Genomic DNA, 25,751 nt, shown 5'->3' with positions numbered 1-25,751 from the left:
TGCATGTTTTATTATTAAGCCGCAGAGGTTGTGGAAAATTGTTAAAGTGTTTCCTATCCAGCAAGTGCAAAACAAATCCAATACAGGCTGTCAGCCTCATCTCAATCACCATCAAAGTAATGGAAGGTGTTGTTGACAGTGTTATCAAGTGACATTTACACAGGAATAGCCTGCTCACTGATTCACTAAGTGCTGCAAGATCCAGTGATGTCTTGATTGAAAAATAGTTAACTTGCTGAACTCATCAGCTGAGAATGTTAATGTTCTTCACATCAAAGCAGTATTTGACTAAGTATGTAATTAAAGAGTTCTGGCAAAATGCAGAAAATAGGAATCATGAGGGAAAGCTCTACGCTGGAGTGAATTCTATCTGTGACAGAGGAAAATGGTCATAAGTGTTGGAGTCCATGTAAATCAGGTACAAGGCACTGTTGCAGAAATTCTGTGAAGCCATCCATTTTCAGATGGAGATGATTGCTGATGATTGCATAATGTTTCATACTATTCACAAATCCTCAGATGCTCAAGCAGTCCATGCCAATATGCAACAAGACTTGGGCTGACAAATGGCAAACGATAGAGAATCAAACTTGATGTTCAATTGTATTACCATTGCTGAATCCCCCACTATCAAAATCTTGACAAGAATTTGAACTGGAACCTGCTGAAAGAGCAGGTCAAGAGATTAGGAATTCTAAGGTGAGTAACTCACCTCCTGATTTCCCAAAGCCTGTCTGCAATCTAAAAGGCAGAATTCAAAAATGTGATATTCTTGGGCTCCAAAAATATTTAAAAAGCTTAACACCATTCAGGACGAAGCAGCCAACTTGATCAACACCATCCATCAAGTGAAACAGTCATTCAGCTTTCTACCACTGCACATGGTGGCAGCTGGCTATACAATGTTTAAGATTCACTGCAGCAACTCATCATGTTTTTTAGCTGGGTTCTTTTGACAGCACCACTCGTGATCTCTAGCACCAAGAAGGACAATGACAGCATATGCAGCACCATCTGCAAGTTTCCTTTCAAGCAGCTTATCAGCAGCATTCCTTCACAGCCTTGGGATCAAAATTTTGAAATTTGCTACCCAGTAGCACTCATGGTGTACATGCACTATACAGTATGTACTGCACCAACTCAGTAAGACAGCCTTCCATCACTTCTCAATGCAGTTGGGATGAGCAACAAATTCTGTCCTTATCAGCGACACCCATATATCATAAAACATAAAGCTCGATTGGCATTGCAAAAGAAGAGGCGTTGGTGGAATTGCTAGGGAATGCATCTTTACTGATGTATGATTTGTGATTTGAAAAAACAAAGTTGGAAGTGACAAATAAAAAAAATTCTCTTCCTTCCAACACTCGCAACTTGCATTTACTTTTGACGTTGTAGACATCTCAAGGCACTCCTCAGTATTATGAACAGATACTAAACAGCAGTGTAAGATCTGGTGTTGATTGAAGATAAGGTCAATGTAATAGGTTTTGAGAAGAGGGGTGAATGGTAATAAGACTGAAGGGTTTGAGAAGCATGTTTCATAGTTCAGGAAATGTGGTTAAAATAGATTAAGAATCCAGTACTAGAACTGTAGACAAATGTCCTACAAAGAAGGAAACTAGAGTAAGAAGATTGCAGGACATGTTTTGGAAGAAGTTGCAGAGATGGAATGGGGCAAAGTCATGGTGAGGTTTACAAAGAGAGAAATTTTGAAGTTAATACACTGGGACCAAGAAATGGCAAGGATTTGTGATCAGTTAATCTGTTTTGATGGTAGATGTGGAAAAATAGGCATTGGCCAGATCTGTGGTGGCTATCAATAATTTTATAGAATATTTTATATCCATATGAACAATAAGGTGGTTCTCAGCTTAAAGCCTCTCTCAGACAATAGCACTTCAGAAATTGCACCACTCACGCAGTATCAACCTAGATATGTGTTCAAGTCCTGAAACAGATCTTAACGTTGTGCTTCAGTCTTGCCATGTGAGCTGTGTAGTTCAATAGAATTCAGGTATAACAAAGTTTAACAATAGTCAGATATTGCAATTCAAGTTAAGGATGGTGAAAAATAGCCAGAGCTGAGTATTATTGATATACCTGTAGATGGTGTGAACGTGATGCTATATATTTTACTTTTTTATATTGCCAAGTAGTGAAATTTATATGTGAAATACATTCTGGTTATGTTCTCTTGACAGTGATTTCCTACAATGATGATTCAAGGTCTTGGTGTAACTGTTATGAAAAATAAAAACAAGAAACTATCAAATAAAAATGGTTCAAGCACTATGGTGCGAAGTGCAGCTGCAGCTAAGGTACTACACCAACGATATAAAGACATGCTGGAACCTCTAAGTCTCTTCCCAGCTGCTCCTGTTGAAGAACAACCTCCAGGTACCCATACATGATAGTAAGGCTTAATAGATGTTAATTTCTGCAACTGTTTCCTACATCTTTGTGATGGAAATATATTTTGGTAGTATGGCAAAAAGTATCTTCATTCCCTTTTATTTCTGTAAGGCATGCAGAAATACAGATGAAGTTAGGAACAAAGAAAGAATACATTGTATTGGTAAATACCTTTCTCATGACATCAGAATGTCCCAAAGCATTTTACAGGCAATGAAACACTTATGAAACATTGTTACTGATGTTCTTTCTAAACAGCATATACCACAAACACACAGTCCAGAATGTACCATTTGGGGAACAACAGATTATGCACAAGAAACATTTTCTTTAAGATGTGTGGTTTTGTGGAAACTTTAAGGGACAGTGCAGTGCAACAAATGGGTCACCCACAACAAATGAAAAAAATAGAGGAAACATTGATGGTCAGTGTTGTAACATTGGAAATGTGCAGGCAGTTTGTGTATGGTAAGTTTCCCCAACAGTAGTGAGGTAATGGCAAAGTATCAGTTTTAATGAAGCTGGTTGAGGTATGAATATCAGGACATTTAAGAGAATTTCCCACACTCTTCCTCATAAAGCATCCCCATTGCATTTAGTATTTATGTTTGTGCAAAAGCATTTTGCACAATTTGTCCAATGGCTGGAGTAATGCAGATAGGTGAAAAAAGGTAAAAATCATTTGTTGGTTTCCTTGTGTGGCTGCAGAGGAGAACTAACAGGAAGTGTTCTAGGATTGTAACCCACCCATTTACATGAGCTCACTATGCATTTAGCAGGCCATCCTTGAATATATGCATGAAACTGTACCCCTGATATACACAATACTTAATCATGTTGAAAAAGCACAGACCTAGGGTTGTATTTTCAGAGTTCTACAATATTTCTGACAGATCCAGTTTTTTCTAGTACAAGGATTTCTGGGGGTTACCTTTGATCAGAAACTGAACTGGACTCACCATATAAATATTGTTACCGAAAGAGCAGGTCAGAAGCCGAGAATACTGTGGCGAGTAACCCCAATAGTCAGGGGGAAATTGAGAAACAAACTTGTAAGGAGATCTCAGCTATCAGTAAGAATAGTAGGGTAGTTATGATAGGGGATTTTAACTTTCCAAACATCAACTGGGACTGCCATAGTGTTAAGGGTTTAGATGGAGAAGAATTTGTTAAGTGTGTATAAGAACATTTTCTGATTCAGTCTATGGATGTACCTAAAAGAGATGGTGCAAAATTTGACCTACTCTTGGGAAAGGCAGGGCAGGTGACTGAGGTGTCAGTGGGGGAGCCCTTTGGGACCAGCGACCATAATTCTATTCGTTTTAAAGTAGTGATGGAAAAGGATAGACCAGATCTAAAAGTTGAAGTTCTAAATTGGAGAAAGGCCAAATTTGACGGTATTGGGCAAGAACTTTCGAAAGCTGATTAGAGGCAGATGTTCGCAGGTAAAGGGACGACTGGAAAATGGGAAACCTTCAGAAATGAGATAATAAGAATCCAGAGAAAGTATATTCCTGTCAGGGTGAAAGGGAAGGCTGATAGGTATAGGGAATGACTAAAGAAATTGAGGGTTTGGTTAAGAAAAAGAAGAAAGCATATGTCAGGTATAGACAGGATAGATCGAGTGACTCCTTAGAAGAGTATGAAGAAAGTAGGAGTATACTTAAGAGGGAAATCAGGAGGGCAAAACGGGGACTTGAGATAGCTTTGGCAAATAGAATTAAAGAGAATCCAAAGAGTTTTTACAAATATATTAAGGACAAAAGGGTAACTAGGGAGAGAATAGGGCCCCTCAGAGATCAGCAAGGTGGCATTTGTGTGGAGCCACAGAAAATGAGGAAGATACTAAATTAATATTTTGCATCAGTATTTACTGTGGAAAAGGATATGGAAGATATAGACTGTAGGGAAACAGATGGTGACATCTTGCAAAATGTCCAGATTACAAAGGAGGAAGTGCTGGATGTCTTGAAACGGTTAAAAGTGGATAAATCCCCAGGACCTGATCAGTAGTACTCGAGAACTCTGTGGGAAGCTAGTGAAGTGATTGCTGGGCCCTCTTGCTGAGATATTTGTATCATCGATAGTCACAGGTGAGGTGCCGGAAGACTGGAGGTTGGCAAACGTGGTGCTACTGTTTAAGGAGGGAGGTAAAGACAAGCCAGGGAACTATAGACCGGTGAGCCTGACCTCAGTGGTGGGCAAGTTGTTGGAGGGAATCCTGAGGGACAGGATGTACATGTATTTGGAAAGGCAAGGATTGATTAGAGATAATCAACATGGCTTTGTGCGTGAGAAATCATGTCTCACAAACTTGAGCTTTTTGAAGAAGTAACAAAGAAGGTTGATGAGAGCAGAGCAGTAGATGTATATGGACTTCAGTAAGGCGTTCAACAAGGTTCCACATGAGAGACTGATTAGCAAGGTTAGGTCTCATGGAATACACGGAGAACTAGCCATTTGGATACAGAACAGGCTCAAAGGTAGAAGACAGAGGATGGTGGTGGAGGGTTGTTTTTCAGACTGGAGGCCTGTGACCAGTGGAATGCCACAAGGATCGGTGCTGGGCCCACTACTTTTCGTCATTTACATAAATAATTTGGATGCGAGCTTAAGAGATACAGTTAGTAAGTTTGCAGATGACGCCAAAATTGGAGGTGTAGTGGACAGCACAGAGGATTACCTCAGATTACAACAGGATCTGGACCAGATGGGCCAATAGGCTGAGAAGTGGCAGATGGAGTTTAATTCAGATAAATGCGAGGTGCTACATTTTGGGAAAGCAAATCTTAGCTGGACTTATACATTTAATGGTAAGGTCCTAGGGAGTGTTACTGAACAAAGAGACCTTGGAGTGTAGGTTCATAGCTCCTTGAAAGTGGAGTCTCAGGATAGTGAACAAGGCGTTTGGTATGCTTTCCTTTATTGGTCAGAGTATTGAGTACAGGAGTTGGGAGGTCATGTTGCAGCTATACAGGACATTGGTTTGGCCACTGTTAGAATATTGCATGCAATTCTGGTCTCCTTCTTGTCGGAAAGATGTTGTGAAACTTGAAAGGGTTCAGAAAAGATTTAGAAGGATGTTGCCAGGGTTGGAGGATCTGAGCTACAGGGAGAGACTGAACAGGCTGGGGCTGTTTTCCTTGGAGCGTCAGAGGCTGAGGGGTGACCTTATAGAGGTTTACAAAATTGTGAGGGGCATGGATAGGATAAATTGACAAAGTCTTTTCCCTGGGGTCGGGGAGTCCAGAACTAGAGGGCATAGGTTTAGGGTGAGCGAGGAAAGATATGAAAGAGACCTAAGGGGCAACTTTTTCACGCAGAGGGTGGTAGGTGTATGGAATGAGCTGCCAGAGGATGGAGTAGAGGCTGGTACAATTGCAACATTTAAGAGGCATTTGGGTGGGTATATGAATAGGAAGGGTTTGGAGGGATATGGACTGGGCGCTGGAAGGTGGGACTAGATTGGGTTGGGATATCTGGTCGGCATGGAGGGCTTGGACCAAAAGATCTGTTTCCATGCTGTACATCTCTATGACTCTAAGCAGGCAAGTGTGACTCTGACAGTGAGCTGATGATATGATTGTACTGGACAGGGTGCAGAGGAGATTCTGTTGAATGTTGCTGAAGGTGAAGCATTTTAGCTATGAAGAAAAGGGTGGATAAGCTAAGATTTTATTTTCTTTAGCACAGAAAAAATATATGGGGACCTACTTGAGATGTGTAAGAGTATGAGGGCATGAACAGATTGGATAGAAAGCATCTGTTTTCCCTTTTCTTCAATTTAACCATTTTCCTAATCAACTTGTTCAAAGGTATTATTACACAATTCTGGAGCAGGTGGGATTTGAATCCAGTAGGGACGCTACCTCTGCACCATAAGAGGGCCCTAAAATTGTACGATCTGCTATAGCGGAATTCAAATCCAGGATCATTACCTGCATCTCTGGATGAACAGTTCAGTGATAGTACCACTAGGCCATCACCTTCCCTCTGTTTTCCTTTGCTGAATTGCCAATACCAAGGGGTATAATTTCATGTTTAGTAGGGTTTTGAGGAAATGTTTTTTTCATCCGGTGAGTGATGGGAATTGGAATGCTCTATCTGGGAAGTGGGAAAACCCACAACCTTAAACAAAGTACTTGAATGAGCACTTGAAATATCATTCAAGGCAATGGACCAAGTGTAGAATGTGGGACTAGTGTAGATTTAGAGTAGTTTTGGTTGGTGCAGACTTGATGGACCAAAGGGCCTCTTTTTTACTGCATGATTCTGTGATTAAACTTGCCAACTTATGTAAGTTCACACAGACTGTATTTTGACTGTTGCAAAGGCTTCAACCTGAAGTGAGTAAGTCAAGAATTGATGGAACAGTTAGAACACTCTTGAAAGGTGAATAAGGTATACATAACTTCCATGATCTGAAGATTTTTTGATCTAAGCCATTCTTTAAACATTAGAAAAACAGGCTGAAACTGCTAGCGAGAGTTAAAAATAAAACCTATGCTGGACTTCTTAAATTGGCAGGCCGTCTTTTGTAGAGCTATAGAGTCATACGGTATTTAGAGTTCTGATCATATAGACTCATATAGCCTTTGTTTGTTAACCCATCTTTGTAATCAACCTGTTCAGAGATGTTATTACACACCTCTGGAGCAAATGAGACTTGAACCCAGGTACACCAGTCCAGCAATAGGCTCACTACCACTGCACCACAAGAAGGGCCTTCATATAGCATATATAAGTTAGATAAATTAAAACATTTCCATCTGGTCATGAAGTTTCAGTGGAGTTCTTTGACATTTCTCCATTTGAATGCTTGGTTACAATGATCTCTTTAGGGGTTTTATGTTCACATTTTGATACTGTAAAGAGAAAATGAATGGAGTTGTTTTTCTTAATAAAAGATTAATCATTTTAGATTTAAAAGCTTTGAATGGGTTTCTTAATTGGAGGATTTTTTCACTATGAGGTGTGTAGGAATGAATGATTGATTCAGTTGGCAGAAGGAGATGGTAGTGTAGTGATAATGTCAGTAGATTGCAAACCACATCCCCATATTGATGTTCTGGAGTCGAAGATTCAAATCCCACCATGGTAGATAGTGAAATTTGAAATTCAATAAAATCTAGTATGAACAATGTCCCAATGATGAACATATAGACATTGTCATAAAAACCCATTTGCTTAAAAAAATGCCCTTTAGAAAAAGAAGTCTGTCACTCTTGCCTTCTCTGACCTACATGAGACTCCACACCAACAACAATGTACCTGATAGAAAGTACAGGCCCTAGGTTTGTGTACTGGACAAGAATCACTCATCAATAAATCTAATTAGACTCAAGCTACAGGTAAACAGTTAAAAACATAGAGACCCTATAGTGAAGAAAGAGGCCATTTGGTCCATTGAGTCTCAACTAAGTTGACTCTTAGCTGAACCTGATTAACTAATTAGGATTGGGCAATAAATGCTGGCAGAGCCAGCAGCACTCCCATCCAGTAAATAAAAAGGATTTGTTTCATCTTCCCATGCTCCAGGTGAATACTGAATGAATAGTAATTAAAAAAGACCATAAGACATAGGAGCAGAAATTAGGCCATTCAGCCCATCGAATCTGCTCCACCATTCAATCATGGCTGATAAAGTTCTCAACCCCATTCTCCCGCTTTCTGCTTGTAACCCTTGATCCCCTTGTAACTCAAGAACCTATCTATCTCAGACTTAAATATACTCAATAACCTGGTTTCCACAGCTTCTGTGGCAATAAATTTCATAGATTCAGCACTCTGGCTGAAGAAGTTTCTCTTTATCTCTGTTCGAAAAGGTCTTCCCTTTACCTGAGGGCTATGCCCTCTGGTCCTAGTCTCTCCTACCAATGGAAATATCTTCCCAACATCTACTCTGTACAGGCCATTCAATTAGATTCTGCCCCCCCCCCCCCCCGCCCCCGCCATTCTTCTAAACTCCATCGAGTATAAACCCAGAGTCTTCAAATGTTCCTCATATGTGAAGCTTTTCATTCCTGGGACCATTCTCGCCAACCTCCTGTGAACATGCTCCAAGGCCAGTACATCCTTCCTGAGATATGGAGCCCAGAACTGCATACAATACTCCAAATGTGGTCTGGCCAGAGCCTTATGGAGCCTCAGAAGTACATCCCTGATTTCATATTCAAGTCCGCTCAAAATAAATGCCATTACTGCATTTGCCTTTCTAACTACTAGACTCAACTTGCAAGTCTACCTTGCGAGAATCCTGGACTAGACCTCCCAAATCTCTTTGCACTTCAGACTTCTGAATCCTCCCCCCATTTAGAAAATTGTCCTCGCCTCTTCTTCCTACTAAAGTGTATGACCTTACACTTTCCCACGTTGTACTCCATCTGCCACTTCTTTTCCCTGTCTCCTAACCTGTCCAAATATTCTGTAGCTTCCTTACCTCCTCAATGCTATGTCTCTCTGCCTAGCTCTATATCGTCTACAAATGTAGCCTGAATGCCCCTCAGTTCTTTCATCTAGATTGTTAACATATAAAGTGAAAAGTTGTGGTTCCAACACTGAGTCTTGCTGAACACCACTTGTCACTGGCTGCCATCGTGTGAAGGACCCTTTTGTCCCCACGCTCTGCTTTCTGCCAGATAGCCAAGCTTCTATCCATGCTACTTCTATCACTATGGGCCCTTATCTTACTCAGGAGCCTCCTGTGCGGCACCTTGTCAAAGGCCTTCTTGAATGCCAGATAGGTAACAGCCATTGGCTCTCCTTGGTCTAACCTGCTTGTTACTTCCTCAAAGAATTCTAGCAGATTTGTCATGACCTCCACTTGATGAAACCATGCTGACTTTGTCCTATTTTACCATACACTTCAAGTATTCAGAAATCTCATCCTTCACAATGGATTCCAGGATCTTACCCATGATCCAGGTTAGGCTAATAGGTCTGTAATTTTCCATCATTTGCCTTACTCGCTTTTTAAACAGGGATGTCATGTTGCTAATTTTTCAGTCCTCTGGCACCCTCCCTGATTCTAGATCACCACTTTCATAATGCCTTCACTATCTCTTCAGTTATTTCCCTTAAAACTCTGGGGTGAAGTCCATCTGGTCCAGGTTATTTATCCACTTTCAAGCCATTCAGTTTTTCTATCACCTTCTCCATAGTGATGGCCACCATACTCAGCTCTGCACCCTCACTCCCTTGAATTTTTGGGAAATTGCTCATGTCTTCCACTGTGAAGACTGATGCAAAAAAATTATTCAGTTCATTTCCTTTTTTTCCAACTACTATCTTTCAAGCATCATTTTCCAGTGATCCAATGTCTACTTTTCCCTCTCTTTTGCCCTTCATAGATCTAAAGAAACTCTTACAGTCTTCCTTTATATTACTGGCTAACTTACCCTCATATTTAATCTTCTCCCTCCTTATATTTTTTTGCCTTCCTTTGGTCTTTGTAAGCTTTCCAATCCTCTGGTTTCCCACTGCCATTTGCCACATTATATGCTCTTTTGCTTTTATGCTATCCTTGACTTCCCGCGTCAGCCATGGTTACCTCATCCTTTTTGCCCCATGCTTCTTTTTCCTCAGGATGAATTTCTGCTCTGATTCCTGAATTACTCGCAGAAATTCCTGCCATTACTGTTCCACTGTCTTTCCTGCTAGGTGCTTCTCCCAGTCAGTTCTACTCAGCTTCTCCCTCATGGCTCTGTCATTGCCTGTATTCAGCTGTAATACCGTTACCTCTGATTCTATCTTCTCCCTCTCAAATTGCAGAGTAAATTCAATCATATTATGATCACTGCCTCCTAGGTGTTCTTTCACCTTAAGCACCCTTATCAAGTCTGCCTCATTGGACAACACTAAATCCAGTATTGGCTGTTCCCTAGTGGGCTGCACCACAAACTGCTTCAAAAAGCCATCTTGTATACATTCCAAATTCCTTTTCTTGCAGTCTACTACCAACCTGATTTTCCCAGTCCACCCACATATCGAAATCCCCCATGATCACTGTAACTTTGCCGTTCCTGCACGTCTTTTCTACCTCCTGGTGTACTCTGTGCCCCAGCTCTGTACTACTATTTGGAGGCCTGTACATAACTCCAACTATGTTTTTTTTAACCTTTGCAGTTCCTTAATTCTACCCACAAATATTCTACACCATCTGACTGTAGTTCATTTCTTACTATTGATTTAATTTCATTTCTTACAAATAAGGCAACCTCACCCTGTATGCCCACCTGCCTATCTTTTCGATAGGATGTATATCTGTCAATATTCAGCTCCCTATCCTGATCGCCTTGCAAGCAAGTCTCTGTGATTCCCACCATGTCTGGAGGGATATACTGGAGGGTGGTGTGCGATCAGAGCTTAAAATTCTTGAGATGTCATGGAAGTGACACAGGAGTATGGAAGACCTTAAGCTACCTGCGTTGGCAGTAAAAATCTGGCCCCAAAGTGTTTTATAATAGCATACCATATTCTAATGCAATTTTATTTAAAATTAGCCCCTCCAAAACTGTCATGGAAGAAAGTTGTTCATTTTTGAGTGCTCATTATGAAATGGAGACTCATTGTATCATTAGAAAGGTTATTGAATTGTTGGGACAAAATAGCCAAGACTAATTCTGAGCTTATCAAATATTTCAAACAATGCAGGCTTGTTGCATTACAAAAGGTTCCCACTGGGGTAGTGCGCTGGAAATCATGTCCTGCTTTCCTGGAGTTGTTGCAAGAGTTAAAAATTTTAAGAAGTACATAAAGTTTCCCAATTTACCTGACTTTCAAACTAGCCCGATAGAAAATATAAACTAAGTCTCTGTACTGAACGAGAATCACTATTCATTAAATGGAATTAGACTTTGGCAACAGGTAAACTGCATTGTAGAATCTCTATAGTGCAGAAAGCCACCACTCAGTCTATTGAGTCTCCGCCAATCCTCTGAAGAGCATACCACCCAGATCCACCCACCCCTGACCCAATCTCTGTTACACTACATTTAGCATGGCTAATGCACCTAGCCTGCACTTGACAGCCAGTGGAGTGTTTTTGGAGTAACCAGTCAGTAATGAGATGATTATTGAAAACCAGAGTACCGTGAAGAAGGCCATATTGGATCAGCAATATCAAGAGTATTGGAGGCAGAGTAATTAGAGGCAAGATCTCATGTAATGAAACCTCCAACAATATATCCAACTAGGGGAAAGTGAGGACTGCAGATCCTGGAGATGAGAGTCGAGAGTGTGGTGCTGAAAAAGCACAGCAGGTCAGGCAGCATCTGAGGAGCAGGAGAATCGATGTTTCGGGCATAAGCTCTTCATCTGATGAAGAGCTTATGCCTGAAACGTTGATTCTCCTGCTCCTCGGATGCTGCCTGACCTGCTGTGCTTTTCCAGCACCACACTCTCGACAACAATATATCCAAACAAAGTTATCATCCTGTTAAAGGTATATAAACATAAATAGGAATCCTAAAAATTACAGACCAACTATATCATGAATAATTTTTGCATTATAATGAGAGATAAATTGTTTGTTCAAGGTAGTTGATTGAACAGATGATTTTAGATTACCACATGCAATCATTGTGAGTCAGATATTCCATCGAATTCTCGTGTGCTAAACCATGATCTGTGAAAGTATGCGCAGACTTTGCTTGAATGAAGAACACTCAAATGGAGCAGTGTAACATGTTAATGCCTAAAAACACTCACTGAAAGGTACCAATATCAAACAAGTACTCAAGTAGAAATGCAGCATTTAAAGGCCCTCATAAAGGCAGAGCCGCTTTGTAGGACTTAATTCATGTAATTTGTTGTTTGTATCCATTTTTGATTATGTCCTTGAAGTGTTTCAGTTAAAGCGTCCAGTAACTCCTATTGATCAAAATGTTCGGTTGGCCCCGGCCACTCTCAAGGAACTCTGTCAATTGATTCAAAGAAGGATCAGTGCAAAAACAGAAGTTTCATCAGTTTCTTTAGCTACACAACAGGCACTGGTAAGTGCTTCTATTTTTAAGAAATGAAATGTTCATATGTGGAGTGAGCAGATAGGCATCACCAGCCAATGATATCTTTCATCACAATCTTGTTAAAAATGTGAACCTGATATTAATTCCCTGATCTCTCTGCATACACTAATTTTTATGTTTTCTGACTCAGATTTCCAGCTTTTACAGTCTTTGTATTCCAGTCATATTTTTTAATGTTTGACTTTCCATGTTGGATTCATTTTATCATTTGATTTTGGTGACCTTATTACTTCAGTCCCTTTCCATTTTTGACCAAACGTAATAATGCAGTTGATGCATACTGGCAGCCCATCAATAGCAGCCCTGTGTAGTTTTAAATATAAATTTTCACTGTTGGTAGGCTGTTGGGGTTTGAGAACCAACACAGCTGAACCTTCTGTTATCGTTCTATAAAATTGATTTCTCATAAGACTCATGGATGATGATTAGGAATGAAAACAAATAGTGCTGGATGAACTCATACTGGCATAATCTATGGAGAGGGAAATTCAAGTCTAATATAACTGTTCTTCAGAGCTTCTTCAGGAGTGATTGGGTGAGGGAACACTAGGTATTCCCAATGTCAACATTGTGCAACTCTGAAGTCACATAGCCTCCACTATTTTACATCGCTCAAACTTGCAAATACATTACAAACCGATGATCAATTATTGGACTTCTGGTTTGTTTCTCACCATGTCACATTAGAAGTTGCAAATACCAGTTTATTTTTTGGGCAATTTTAATATAGTAAAAGCAAATACAGCAAACTTTGTTTTAACTGGCACCATATGAACCAGCATTTATGATAAACCCGCAAAAATTAAATTTCTCTAATGCCTCAAGTTTACCTAAAATACGGAGGTTTACTGTATTATTGTGATGTCCAAGTTGTCAGTTGAGGGTGCGAATGAGAAGACTCTGTGCCAGTAAGGTTTATTTAAGAGAAATAAATTATTGAAGTGAATAAAACGTAATACCTGAATATTTGATCAACCAGTACATTGGTCCCATGAGTGCCAGTTAATAAAAAGTTTGCTGTACCTCTTTTGAACTAATTATGGAATATTATTTGTAAACATATACTGTGCTTCTGAACAGATTGATTTGAAGTTGGAATTGTTATTGTTAGGGAGGAATGATTTTAGCAGATGTAAAGATGCTTTGGGAGGAGTTTTTGCACCAATCTGCTGACATTACTTTGACAAACGTGGAAAACAAAGAACTCAGCCGACGAATTACAACACATATCATCACAGTCTGTGAACAGTTATTCCTTCACTATCTTCAAATGGTGGATGTGGTAAGACAGCGCTCCATTTTTACTGATGAGGCTAACCTTAGTAGACTGAAGGCTCAGCTCACAGTTGACTGCACTAAGTAGTAAGTTTTTCAACTTAAATAAGCAAAATTTTATTGTTTCAATGCTCCCCTTTATATTCCTTTCTGCTTTGTTACATAAGGTTGTTACATGAAGTCAGGCTATACAAAATAATTTGCGAACACAATGAAACACAAGTTTGCATAACTAGTAAATTCATTGCAAAACATTTTGTTATACTACAATTAACAATTTATGATGGCCAGCAGTTATTTACATTCAATTCCTACAAATCAAAAACAAATAATTAAGTTGATACAATGTTACAGATTGGGGTGAAACAGCTCATTTTTGTCTCATCGTAATTGATCTATTCATTTCATTTATTGTCCTATCTAATTGTTTTTAAAAATGATTTCAAGATTATTAGCTTGATGACCCACTTTGAAACTCAATATTAAATGTTGATTATGCTTTTTTTATGGAGCTAAAAATCACACAACACCAAGTTGTAGTCCAACTTAGAAGCTTTTGGAGTGCTGCTCCTTCACCAAGTAGCTGTGCAGCAGAATCATAAGGCACAGAATTTATAGCAAAAGATCACAATGTCATGCGTGCAACTGATACGATATACTGAAAAATTTAGCCTTTCATCTTTTAGAATGGTTTGCAGGCTTCGGTTCATTAATATGTAAATCACACAACTTCTTCCAAATCAGATTTTCAATATAACTTAAGGTTTTATAAAAGAAAAGGGGACATCTCAGCTCAGGGCAATGCTTTTAAGGTGTGAGGTTAGAGTCTGTCTGTAACTCAATCTTGAGTCAGACTGGTTTTATTTCCAAAGTAGGAATTTATAAAATGTTACATGGATTGACTGCCTGTGGATTGTGTGCTTTTTGACCAAAATAAAATGTGAATGCAATCACAATTCTGTAAGTGCAAATTCGTCCCATAAACTTGTATGTGTGTATGCATGCATGTGAGGGAGGGAGGAAGTGACAGAGAGAGAGAGAGAGAGACAGAGAGAGGGATGTGCATGGCTCTCGGAGGGTGTATGTGTGTGTGTCTGAGAGAGAACATGTGTATGAGAGAGAGTCTGTGCTAGTGTGTGAATATGTAGGAGTGTGCATGTGAGAGTGTATAATGCAGTGGGATCACCTGTAGTGTGACATGAACCCATGGTTCCAGTTGAGGCCATCATCATTGGTACAGAACTTGGCTATCAGCCTCTGCTTGGCTATTCTGCATTGTTGCATATTCTGAAGTCTGCCTTGGAGGACAGTCACCCAAAGATCAGAGGCTGAATATTCCTGATCACTGAGGTATTCCCCAAATGTGAGGGAACATCCCTGACTGGCGATTGTTGCGCGGTGTCCATTTATCTGTTGTCGTCACATCTGCTTGGTCTCGCCAATGTACCATGTCCCAGGGCAACCTTGACTGCAGGTTATGAGGTAGATAACATTGACCAAGTCAAATGAGTATCTGCTGCACACATGGGGGTGGTGTCCCTTCATGTGTTAGAGGTATCTGTGTCGACACTCTGACACATCTTGCAGTGGTTTCCCTGACAGGGTTGTACAGTGTTGTGGTCGATGTTGTCCTGAAGGCTGAGCAGTTTGCTATAAACAATGGTGTGGCAGTTGTTCACAGGTGAGAAGTGGAGGCATGGGGAAGGTCTTGGTGAGGTGCTCATCCTCACCGATAATGTGTTGCAGGCTGTGAATAATATGATGTAATTTCTCCATTCCTGGAAATTACTGGACAATGAAGGGTACCCTATCAGTCACATCCTGTGTCTATCCTGAGAGACATACTCACACAAGTACTCTTGCATGTTCACACACTCATGCAAACCCTCTCTCATATGCACACTCTCTCAGACACACACACATACACTCCCAAGAGACGCACACACGCAAACACACACTCTCACATGCACACACTCATATGCACATACACACTCTCTCTCTCTCTCTCTCTCCCTCACATGCACGCATACACACATATAAGTCAATGGGGTGAATTTGCATTTGCAGAATTGTGATTGCAGACACATTCTATTTTGCTCAAAAAGCAGGCAGTCAATGCAGGCAGTCAATCCATGTAACATTTCATAAATTCCTACTTTGGAAATAGAACCAGTCTGACTCAAGATTGAGTTACAGACAGACTCTAACCTCACACATTAAAAGCATTGTCTGAGCTGAGATGTCCCCTTTCCTTTTATAAAACCTTGTTATCTCGAGAATCTGATTTGAGAGAAGTTGTGGGATTTTCATATTAATGAATTGAAACCTGCAAACCATTCTAAAAGATGAAAGACTTAACAGCAATCTAAGTTTGTTCAATATATCATATCAGTTGCATGCATAATCTTTTGCTATAAACTCTGTGTCTTATGATCCTGCTGCACAGCTACCTGACGAAGGAGCAGCACTCCAAAAGCTTGTACTTCCAAATAAACCTGTTGGACCATAACCTGGTGTTGTGTAATTTTTAACTTTGTCCACTTCAGTCCAACGCCGGCACCTCCACATCATGGCTTTTTCTTATGAAGACCTTCCTGATACCAATGCTAAATTTACAACGTACTATTCTGAACCATTGTCCCCTTTGCCCCATTCATAATCTAAAATTAATTATTTTAAATTTGCTTTTCACATTCCTTTAACTATATTCTATGTTTCTATAAAATCATGCCTCAGGTACTTCCCTCTCTTTCAAGAAAAGAAGCTCAGATTTCTCCAAACTTTCTTCATAACTTAATTTATTGTCAACAAGAATGAGCCCTGTGACTCTTCTCACTACCAACTTCTAGGTGCTTTGATGTCTCCCTTGGTTTTGGTGACTAGAGTATGTGTTTGAATAAATGATCTTAGCTCAGAGCTTGTTTGAAGATAATCTTAGTTATCTGTTTAATATTAATTAGAAACTTTACTATTTATGCTTTTGCCTTTCACAAGTGATGGAAATCATTTATAAGGTAAGTGTGTGCAAAGGTCTGTGCTATATCATTGTTGAGGTGCTAATGTTTCTGAAGCTGAGTATCTCAAATACTCATGCTGTGCATTTTTTTCCTTTCCTTTCCTCCTCCTCTAATTTTATTGATCATATTTGTAAGGCAACTGTGTGGTAACTGTTTGGCCGTTTGCAACATTCACTCAAGATGCTTGAGTTATAATTTTTTAAGGTGTGTGGTAGCTTAAATACATTGGCACTTGATGGAATATAGAGGATTGGATAAACAAATATGGAAGATTGAAGAAGTGCAGGGAGGGAGAAATACTGCTGTAATTCAGAAACTGCATAATGTACTTTAATGAGTAAGAAGAATTTTTCCTTTTCACATCAGAGATGCTTGCATTTATTGTTTAATTCCTATCTGTTCATCTTTTTTGTTCTCCTTCAGCCAGTTCTCTGCTAATAGACCTTCTTCCCCCACTTGTTTATAATCTGAACAATTCAATAGCTTGCAAAATTACTTCTCAGAATGTTAAGTTGTCATTCTGCTAGATACATGAATCACTTGTAATTCAGACTAGTTACTGGCAGCACTACCCGTTGGATGAAAGATTTAATGAACCAGCGTGCGATTTTCTGCCCATCTAGAAACTGGGATGACTTTGCTAGTTACATATATTACTGTATACTGAATTTGATATATGATAAATTGAAAATGTGGGCACAGAACTGCTCAGATCAGAATAATGAGAAAATTATAGCGAGGAGAAGAAGTCTGACATAGATTTTAGTTTGTTTTCAACTGTATTTTTATGATTTTTTTTAAAGTTTGAATTTACCAACTATAAAGCGTTGGATATCTAGAGAAATCAAGGCTTCACGCAAATTAATAGATGATATTGATGAAGATTCTAAAATTGAATATTTCAGAAGATATAAGCATATGGTTAGTAAATCAATGTCTCCTGAAGCCAACTTTTCAATGAAACAGCTTTTCAACCTCAGTCGACCTAAGAAAACACCACCACCGCAAGAGCAAACTATAGAAACAGATCTTCAAGAGGTTAGTCATTTATTAGAATATGAATGTAGATCTTTGTTCAACTAAATATAAGGTGAATTCTCCATTTTCTTCCAACATGGGTATAATTTTTTTTAACAGATCAATGAAAATATGCCAGAGCTGGACAAAGCGCAAGTTTATAATATGTTGCCCCATCAAGTTGAATCATCTGTTGATCATAGGCAAATGGAAAGTAAGCATTTAGCAATGGCTCAGATTTGCTATGATAATAATGAGGAAACCATCAGGATTGGGAATCTTACCTTAGTCCAATGATAATCATTTATTTTACAAAAAATTAAATAAGATGTATATAGATGTATTTAACTCACTGGTTTGCATGTGCAAATACCTCAACATGAATGGTTTCTTAGTTGCTTGCTAAAACCACAGCTGCTGGCTTTTGTTCTAACCCCTGCGTCTTGGCTCAAGATTTCAATTGTTATCAGAAAGGGGAACATCACACTACAAAGATCACTAAAGTTTTGTGGTCAGCTTCCCTTGAGGTCAATTTCAAATCCTTGAGCACAAAAGCTGTGCCATTGCTGTTTTCTAACTGAAATCTTTATCCCAACTCTTCTGAATTTTGATTAGTTTTAAATTCCAAAATGCCTGTTGGATAGTACAGGAGGCAATCTTTTTTTAATCTAATATTTATTTACAGAGTGAAACATTGCAACAATGTTCCCACCAAATCTCCGGTACCTCGACTACCACTGTAGTTTGTGAACATTATATCTACTCAAGTGAAAGCCCGTATGTCCTCCACTGGATATAATTAAATCCAATGAGTATACAATTAGCAATCATTCTGCCTAAGTATTTTTAAAATGACGTTTAAATTCACGTGGTGATATAGTGTGCTTCCATTCTAACAGCTGTGCTATGATCAGCAGTATGAGGATTGCACACACAATATTTTAATACGGCGGTCTCCCGCTTACGAATGGGTTCCATTCCTGTAGATTCATAAATTGTTTTGTCCAGAAGTTGGAAAACAATACAGTGCAATACAAAATAGTCATTTGTAAGTACAAACAAATATTTGCATGTTGGATCCTTAAAACTAGTATTAATATGGGATTTTGTTTGTAAGTTGGATGATCATGAATCGGGGATCACCTGTATTGATCACCCAAAGGGAAACTGCCAAGTAGAGAAGACATAATTTTTGTAGAAATAAATGAAAAGTTAAAGAGTGATTAATTCCTGATGAAGAGCTTTTGCCCGAAATGTTGATTTTTCTGCCCTTTGGATGCTGCCTGACCTGCTAATGCTTTTCCAGCACCACTCTAATCTTGACTCTAATCTCTAGCATCTGTAGTACCCAACTCTGCCTCATGAGGGAGTGTGATGAGAGTCAGAATCGGAGTCACAGACAACAATAGTAAAAGGTTGTTTACCCCACTGAGTCCATGCCGGTTCCCAGTGGAGCAATCCAAACCCTCCCATTTCCCCCTTGATCCCTAGCGATATGCAGTTTTATTTCTTTCAGGAGTCAATTCATTTCCAAACTGTTGACAATGTAAATAATTAACAATATTCTAAGGTTTTGGTTTTGAAATTAGGTCCTATATGCTCACGTCTACACCATTCATTTTTCTTTACTTTTCCTTTTGTTCAAAAACAGAATGGTCTGTTTCCACATTGGTATCCATGCTGCCACTGGCTTCTTTTATTGCTTGGACGTCATTTCCTTGGCAAGCTTATTATATGCCATTTTTAAAAATGTTTTTTGAAATGTACTTACATACATCAACTAAATTACCCTCATAAACTCTCTCCTAGTAGGTTCTCAGGGTGGAATGGTTCCTCTTGATAGCTCTTTCATAGACCATGAATGTGCCTGGCGGGGCCCAGCTGTTTGATGGTGAATTTAAAACCCTGACCCTGATCATGAGGGCCTGCCTCCCTGTCTCTTTACACTGAATATACCTGGTCTTTTAATATGCATCATTATGGAAGTACTATTTTCCTCATCTTGCAGCTGGTAGCTTTGTGAGGCAGGTTGCTGCCCTCATTGGACAATGGTTTCTGGTCACTGCTGGTAAAATGCTGGCCATCACGGAAATTGCACATCCTGCTAATTGGTCCTGGCATAGGAAATCTCAACTGCTAAAAAAATCTCAGCTATTCCTCATTGCCTGACTGATCTAACAGACTGTTGATGAAATATTTTTCATGCACTATCATTTAATTAGTCTTTCGCCCCATACCAAAGTCGAACCGCTGATTTGCACATCAGGACCACTGCGGACCTCCAACAGAGTGTCCTCTGGCTTCACCCTGCCTAGGCATAGTTCATCATGGATGGCATGTTGGTTCAGTGGTTAGCACTGCAGCCTCACAACATCAGGGACCTGGGTTCAAATCCACCCTCAGCTGACTGTACGTGTAGACTTTGCACATTCTCCTTGTATCTCCATGGGTTCCCTCGGGGTGCTTTGGTTTCCTCCCACAGTCCAAAGTTGTGCAGATTAGGTGGATTGGCCATGCTAAATTGTCCACAGTGTCCGTGGATGTGCAAGCCAGGTGGTTAACCATGGGAAATGTTGGGTTACAGGGGTGGGGGCTGGGTCTAGGTGAGATGCACTTTGAAGGATTGGTGTGGACTCAATGGGCCAAATGGCCTGCTTCCACACAGTAGGGATTCAATGCTTTACAAATATCTAACCATGTTTAATATTGTCTCCTGTTGATAGTTGCTGCTGTACGAACCTCTAATCTTTCAAAGGAGCAAAACGAACTACAGCAAGAGCAACATATAAATCTAAAGGTATATTCATTATGGGAAGCTATTTAAATCATATTCACAGCTATTTTTAGTTCTGGAATCATTGAAGTCAGTGTAATATCCAGGGTTTAAAACTGGACCACAATTGGCTTGTTTTGGTGAGAAATACTTGGATAAGAACATGAAAAGAAAAAGTTTGGAGGGATATGGGCCAGGAACAGACAGATGGCACTAGTTTAGTTTGGGATTATGTTCGGCATAGACTGGTTGGACTGAATGCTCTATTTCCATGCAGCATGACTCTATAAGAGTTTTGACCTGTTGTTTCTGGGATTTAGAAATTCTAATGTAGCAGTTTAAATATGTCATATTAATGTCTCATAGTGAGATGCTTATCACTTCTGTTAATTTGACCATATGCAGAAAGAAAATGTAGGTAAATGGGAGCAATTAGAAAAAGGGTAATTCACTACGTACACTCTTTATATTTCAGAGTTTGCAACCAAATCCAAATCTAAGAATAGGAACATCTTTTGCAGAGGATCTTGGTGCCAATGGGTATACGTCAGGTTTGCAGAGCTTCGATAAAGTCCCAAAATCTGAAAGAAATAATCAAAAATATTCATCAATTACTGATGATCTCCAGAAGTAAGCACTACTATGTTGACTAATTTGCCCTAATCAGTGATATTTTAGACTTTTATTCCCATTTTTTGTAGTCCACCACATTTACTATGTACAAAACAGCCTTTATTATCTGAATGAGATGGGCAGGGAGTATTTTGTTTGGATGACTTGATTGTTTGGATAATGGATAATGTTTTTACGAGACTTTGAGGTCTTGCTCAGATAATCTGAAATTCAGATAACTGATGTTCGGATGACTGAGGTTGTTCTGTACATCAGTAAGCCAAAGCAGTTTTAAAAATAACATATACCTAATATTAATGGTTATCTCAGTTGGCTGGCTGACTCATTTGCAATGCAAAGTGATGCCAACAGTTGGGTTCAATTCCTGTTCCAGCCAAGATTATCATAAAGGACTCTCCTCAATCTTTCCCTTTGTCTGGGGTGTGGTAACCCTGATGTTGAACCAATACCACTCCTCTCCTCTCTCTCTGCCTGATGAGAGAGCAGCTGTACAGTATGGTAGGATTATGGGATTTTTAAAACCAAATTTTGTTTATTAAATCAAAGTACACTTTAAAACTGCTGCAAAAGACACAGGGAGGATGTGCGAAGTCCACACAGACAATCACCCAAGGCCGGAATTGAACCCAGGTCCTGGCACTGTGACGCAGCAGTGCTAATCACTGAGCTATTGGAGTAGTAGGGTGGAACCCATGAGAAGGAGACTGAAGCCCAAAGTGATCTCATTTACAATGACTTGTGTGAAGGTCACAAAAAAACATGTGATCAGCCTGCTTTGTCCCAACCTTCACCTAGTGAGATCAGACAACCTCCTGCTGAGCTAGCTAACTTCACAACATCTCCATACAGATCAGCTGTGCACTTTTACACAGTCTAGTCTTCTGCAAATGACCACTGTCAAACATCACAAACATATTATCTTTCACATAGCTAGTTTGATTGGTTGCTTGTTAAGACTTGCTTGTGTCTCCCTGGAAAAAGGCTTATCTCTTGGACCTAGCAATCTTTGATCTTAGGCCAGCTTGTCAGGCTGCTCACTACCTATATACCAGTTAACTGTATGATATTTATATAAGAGCTCATAACACTTATATAAGCACACACACATTCCTTCAGCAAAACACAAAACACTTTAAAAGCACGGACTCTTCTAATCTATAACTCATCAACAGGATTCGTATGTTTTATCCTCAGTTTATTTCAGCTATCAGCAAATTTATGTTATATATACAATACCTGTCTGACCTTTAACTATCAGATAAGTCCTTAAAAATAGCAAGTTGCATTGATGAATCATGTTTTTTCTAATTAATCTTTTAATATTGAACACATTATTTGCTGAAGCTTAACCACAAAATTAACAAGGCTCCAACACACATATTGCTGCTGTTATTTAAGGAGGATCTCTGGGAGAGGTTAGTTGGCCATTTGTTATACGGTCCAACACTGAATATCTTGATACTCATGTTTACTCTTGTGAACATAGAATGGGACTTGGATGAGGATGTTGAAGGGTTCTGCTACTCAAGAAGTTATATGCTGAAGCAGTTCATTTCTTTTAGGGAGGAAAAATTGAACATTTAATCTCATATATAGAAAAAAGATTTGGAAGTGGAATTGGCAGACAGAAAGCCTGCAAAATGCATCAAGTGTCCATCCTCCCCTGTCCCAAAAAACATTTTCACCCTTATCAAAAGTCCTCTTTGGGCTTCAGTCTCCTTCTCATGGGTTCCACTCTACTTCTCCAGTAGCTCAGTGATTAGCACTGCTGAGTCACAGCGCCAGGACCTGGGTTCAATTCCAGCCTTGGGTGACTATCTGTGTGGACTTTGCACATTCTCCCTGTGTCTTGTGGGTTTCCTCTGGGTGCTCTGGTTTCCTCCCACAGTCCTATGCAGGTTGGAGGATTGGCCATTCTAAATTGCCCTATAGGGTCAAGGGTGTGCAGGTTAGGTAGGTGAGCCATGGAAAATGCAGGGTCTGGCGGGATGGAATGGGGGAGGTGATGGTGGGTAGCATATGAGACTGGATCTGGGTGGGATGCTCTTCAAAGGGTTGAGTCAATGGGCTGAATGGCCTGCTTCCACAATGTGGGGATTCCATGATGTAGACCCGCCAACCCCCCCCCCCGCCACCACCACCACCAACAAACACATACCTCCCTTTCCCTTCCCTCTGATTCTTTCCCTTGCCTCTGATTCTTCCCCTTGCCCCTGATTCTTCCCTCACAAGATTTCCTGATCCTCAGGCTTCACTCCTCCCCAGCCCAACTCCACTGAACTCCAGGCCTCAATTATGATTAACTGAATTTGCTTTGCACTGATCTTCATCGAGAGGATGATAGATGATTGCTGGCTGTCAATGATGAGAAACTGCACACCAGCAAGTGGAAACATTGATGGTAGGGCGTGCAATACAGGGAGTCAACATGGACGGTTGTGTGAAGCAGCTCAAGGCCAGATATGGCTGGAGCTATACTATTGTGCCTCTTCCTGGCCCCAATAAGATCAGTTTAAAACATAACTTTGAGTCTCTACTTCTTCCCTAATAGGCTGTGCACTGCTCACTAGGTCACTAAAATCACTTCAGAACCCTATGTATGTTATAAGGTTTTGGTTAGCTTGTGTTATTGAGGCTGCTGCTGGAGCAGCTTATTTAAATTTGCTACAGAGTGGGGTTGGAGTGGTAATTCAAAACAACCTAATTAGAACATCTGTTTCATTTGCTTTAGTTCCTGAATAACATTCACTATTGAAATGTATTTTATAAGTTATCCTTTTTTTGTATTAGTTATGAAACTATAAAATTGTTTTATGAATAATTCTGTGAGGCACAATGAAGTAAAAGCTTTTTATGTGCTTCAGCCTGTTATGACATTCCATCTGTTGAAAAGACCCAAAGGTGAATGATGAGCATTTTAGAATTTAAAATAAAGTTATTTAACTTACCTTGCCAAAATATTATTAAAGTAAAAAGTGAGGTCTGCAGATACTGGAGATCAGAGCTGAAAATGTGTTGCTGGTTAAAGCGCAGCAGGTCAGGCAGCATCCAAGGAACAGGAAATTCGACGTTTCGGGCATAAGCCCTTCATCAGGAATCATCATAAGCCCTTCATCAGAAAATATTATTAAATCCTATAATGTTATTGTAGCCTCAGATATTTGGCAAAAACTATGAAAAATGTGAAAAATATTAATTCTTTGGAGTTTATCAAGGCATGATAAAATTGACCATACCCCCTACAGGGCCTTGATGCAGGCCAGGGCCTGAGAGCTTGGTGCAGACTAAGCTGTAGGATCCCCTGTTAATCTCTACTCATGATCCCTCTTTGTTTCTGTTGTTTTTTTCAAACCTCCCCTAACAAACGTTTGTATTCAGTTTGATTCTCAATTATATTTCTGAAGTGACGCATCGTAAGCAGACTTTTCTTCTTTTTCAATTTCTTATCCAGGGAGATTAGTATTTCTTTACCTGATCTTTCCTTTTTGAGGGAGTATTCCTTGACTTTGCCTGAACTGTTTCTTTGTTTAGGAAGGCAGCCCATTTTTCAGCTACAGCTTTACCCACCAACCTTTGGTTCCAGTTGATCCAGCCTAGCTCCATTCTTGCCCCATTGAAATTAACTCTCCCCAGTTTATTTTCATTATTCTGGATTTGGCACTGACCTTCTCTACCATTGGTCAAGACTTTATAAGTATTGTCTGTTGAGTGCTCCCCCCACTCCTATTTCATGTGCGTAACTAATCAAATTTCCAAGAACTTTGATCCATCAATGCCTGCTTTTCTTATTGAACTGGACATCAACTGCTATAGAGAATTCTCCAGAATACAATCTATGAACACTCCCCCCACTCTTCCTTTTGCACTACGACTATCCCCATTTGTTTTGCAGTAGTTGAAATCCTCTATTATAACTACTCTAAAATATTTCCACTTATGTAATTTTTCTGCACTTTTGTTCCTCTACAACATTCCTAATAGATGGTTGACTGTAGGCTATATTGAGCAACGTAATTGCACACTTTTTATATACTTTAGCCAATTGATTTTGTCCTTGAACCCTCTGGGACATCATTGTCCAGCACTGCAAAGCTCTCCTTAGCCAATACTGCAACTTCCTCCTTTTCTTCCTTTCCAATTTTTTCTGAATACCTTGTTCGCAGAATTTTTTAACATCCAGACTTGACATTCCTTGAGTCAAGTCAATGTTATCATCAGAACATTCTAAGTCCACATGTTAATCTATGCCTGCAGGTAATCAATTATGTTTACTATATTCCATGCATTCACATACCTACAATATTAGCCTAATTTAGATTTCATATTTTTCTCCCTAACTCAGACTTCATCAGTTATGTTACTATTGTCTATTCTACTGCTGCCTGTTTCTCTTAGTATTTTGTGCACCCGGATACTCCTCCCTGATATTATTTCCTGGTCTCAGACCCTACAGAGTTAGCTTAAAGTATCCAGCAGCACTAGCCAAATGCCCAGAAGCATTCACTCCATGCTCTGTTTAGCTGCAATGCATTTGGTTTGTGCAGAAGTCATTTTCTTTACTGCCAGTATCCATTCTAAATCCCTTCCTCCTGCATC

At 39.7% G+C, this 25,751-nt stretch overlaps 1 protein-coding gene across 1 annotated transcript in view; it reads left to right on the top strand.

Moving 5' to 3' along the window:
- The first annotated feature begins 2,216 nt into the window (after positions 1-2,216).
- Positions 2,217-25,751, top strand: part of ccdc87 (coiled-coil domain containing 87) — a 90,027-nt gene continuing 66,492 nt past the window's right edge. The window contains exons 1-7 of the mRNA XM_060842563.1: positions 2,217-2,400; positions 12,259-12,407; positions 13,552-13,802; positions 17,536-17,770; positions 17,870-17,963; positions 20,473-20,546; positions 20,998-21,152. Of these exons, the coding sequence (XP_060698546.1) occupies positions 2,217-2,400; positions 12,259-12,407; positions 13,552-13,802; positions 17,536-17,770; positions 17,870-17,963; positions 20,473-20,546; positions 20,998-21,152 (1,142 nt within the window). The remainder of the gene's footprint in view (positions 2,401-12,258; positions 12,408-13,551; positions 13,803-17,535; positions 17,771-17,869; positions 17,964-20,472; positions 20,547-20,997; positions 21,153-25,751) is intronic.

Source organism: Hemiscyllium ocellatum, chromosome 23 (assembly GCF_020745735.1).
Source record: "Hemiscyllium ocellatum isolate sHemOce1 chromosome 23, sHemOce1.pat.X.cur, whole genome shotgun sequence".
NCBI classification, from domain to species: domain Eukaryota; kingdom Metazoa; phylum Chordata; class Chondrichthyes; order Orectolobiformes; family Hemiscylliidae; genus Hemiscyllium; species Hemiscyllium ocellatum.
The sequence above is the reverse complement of the archived record's forward strand: the minus strand, read 5'-3'. Positions and strand labels throughout refer to the sequence as shown.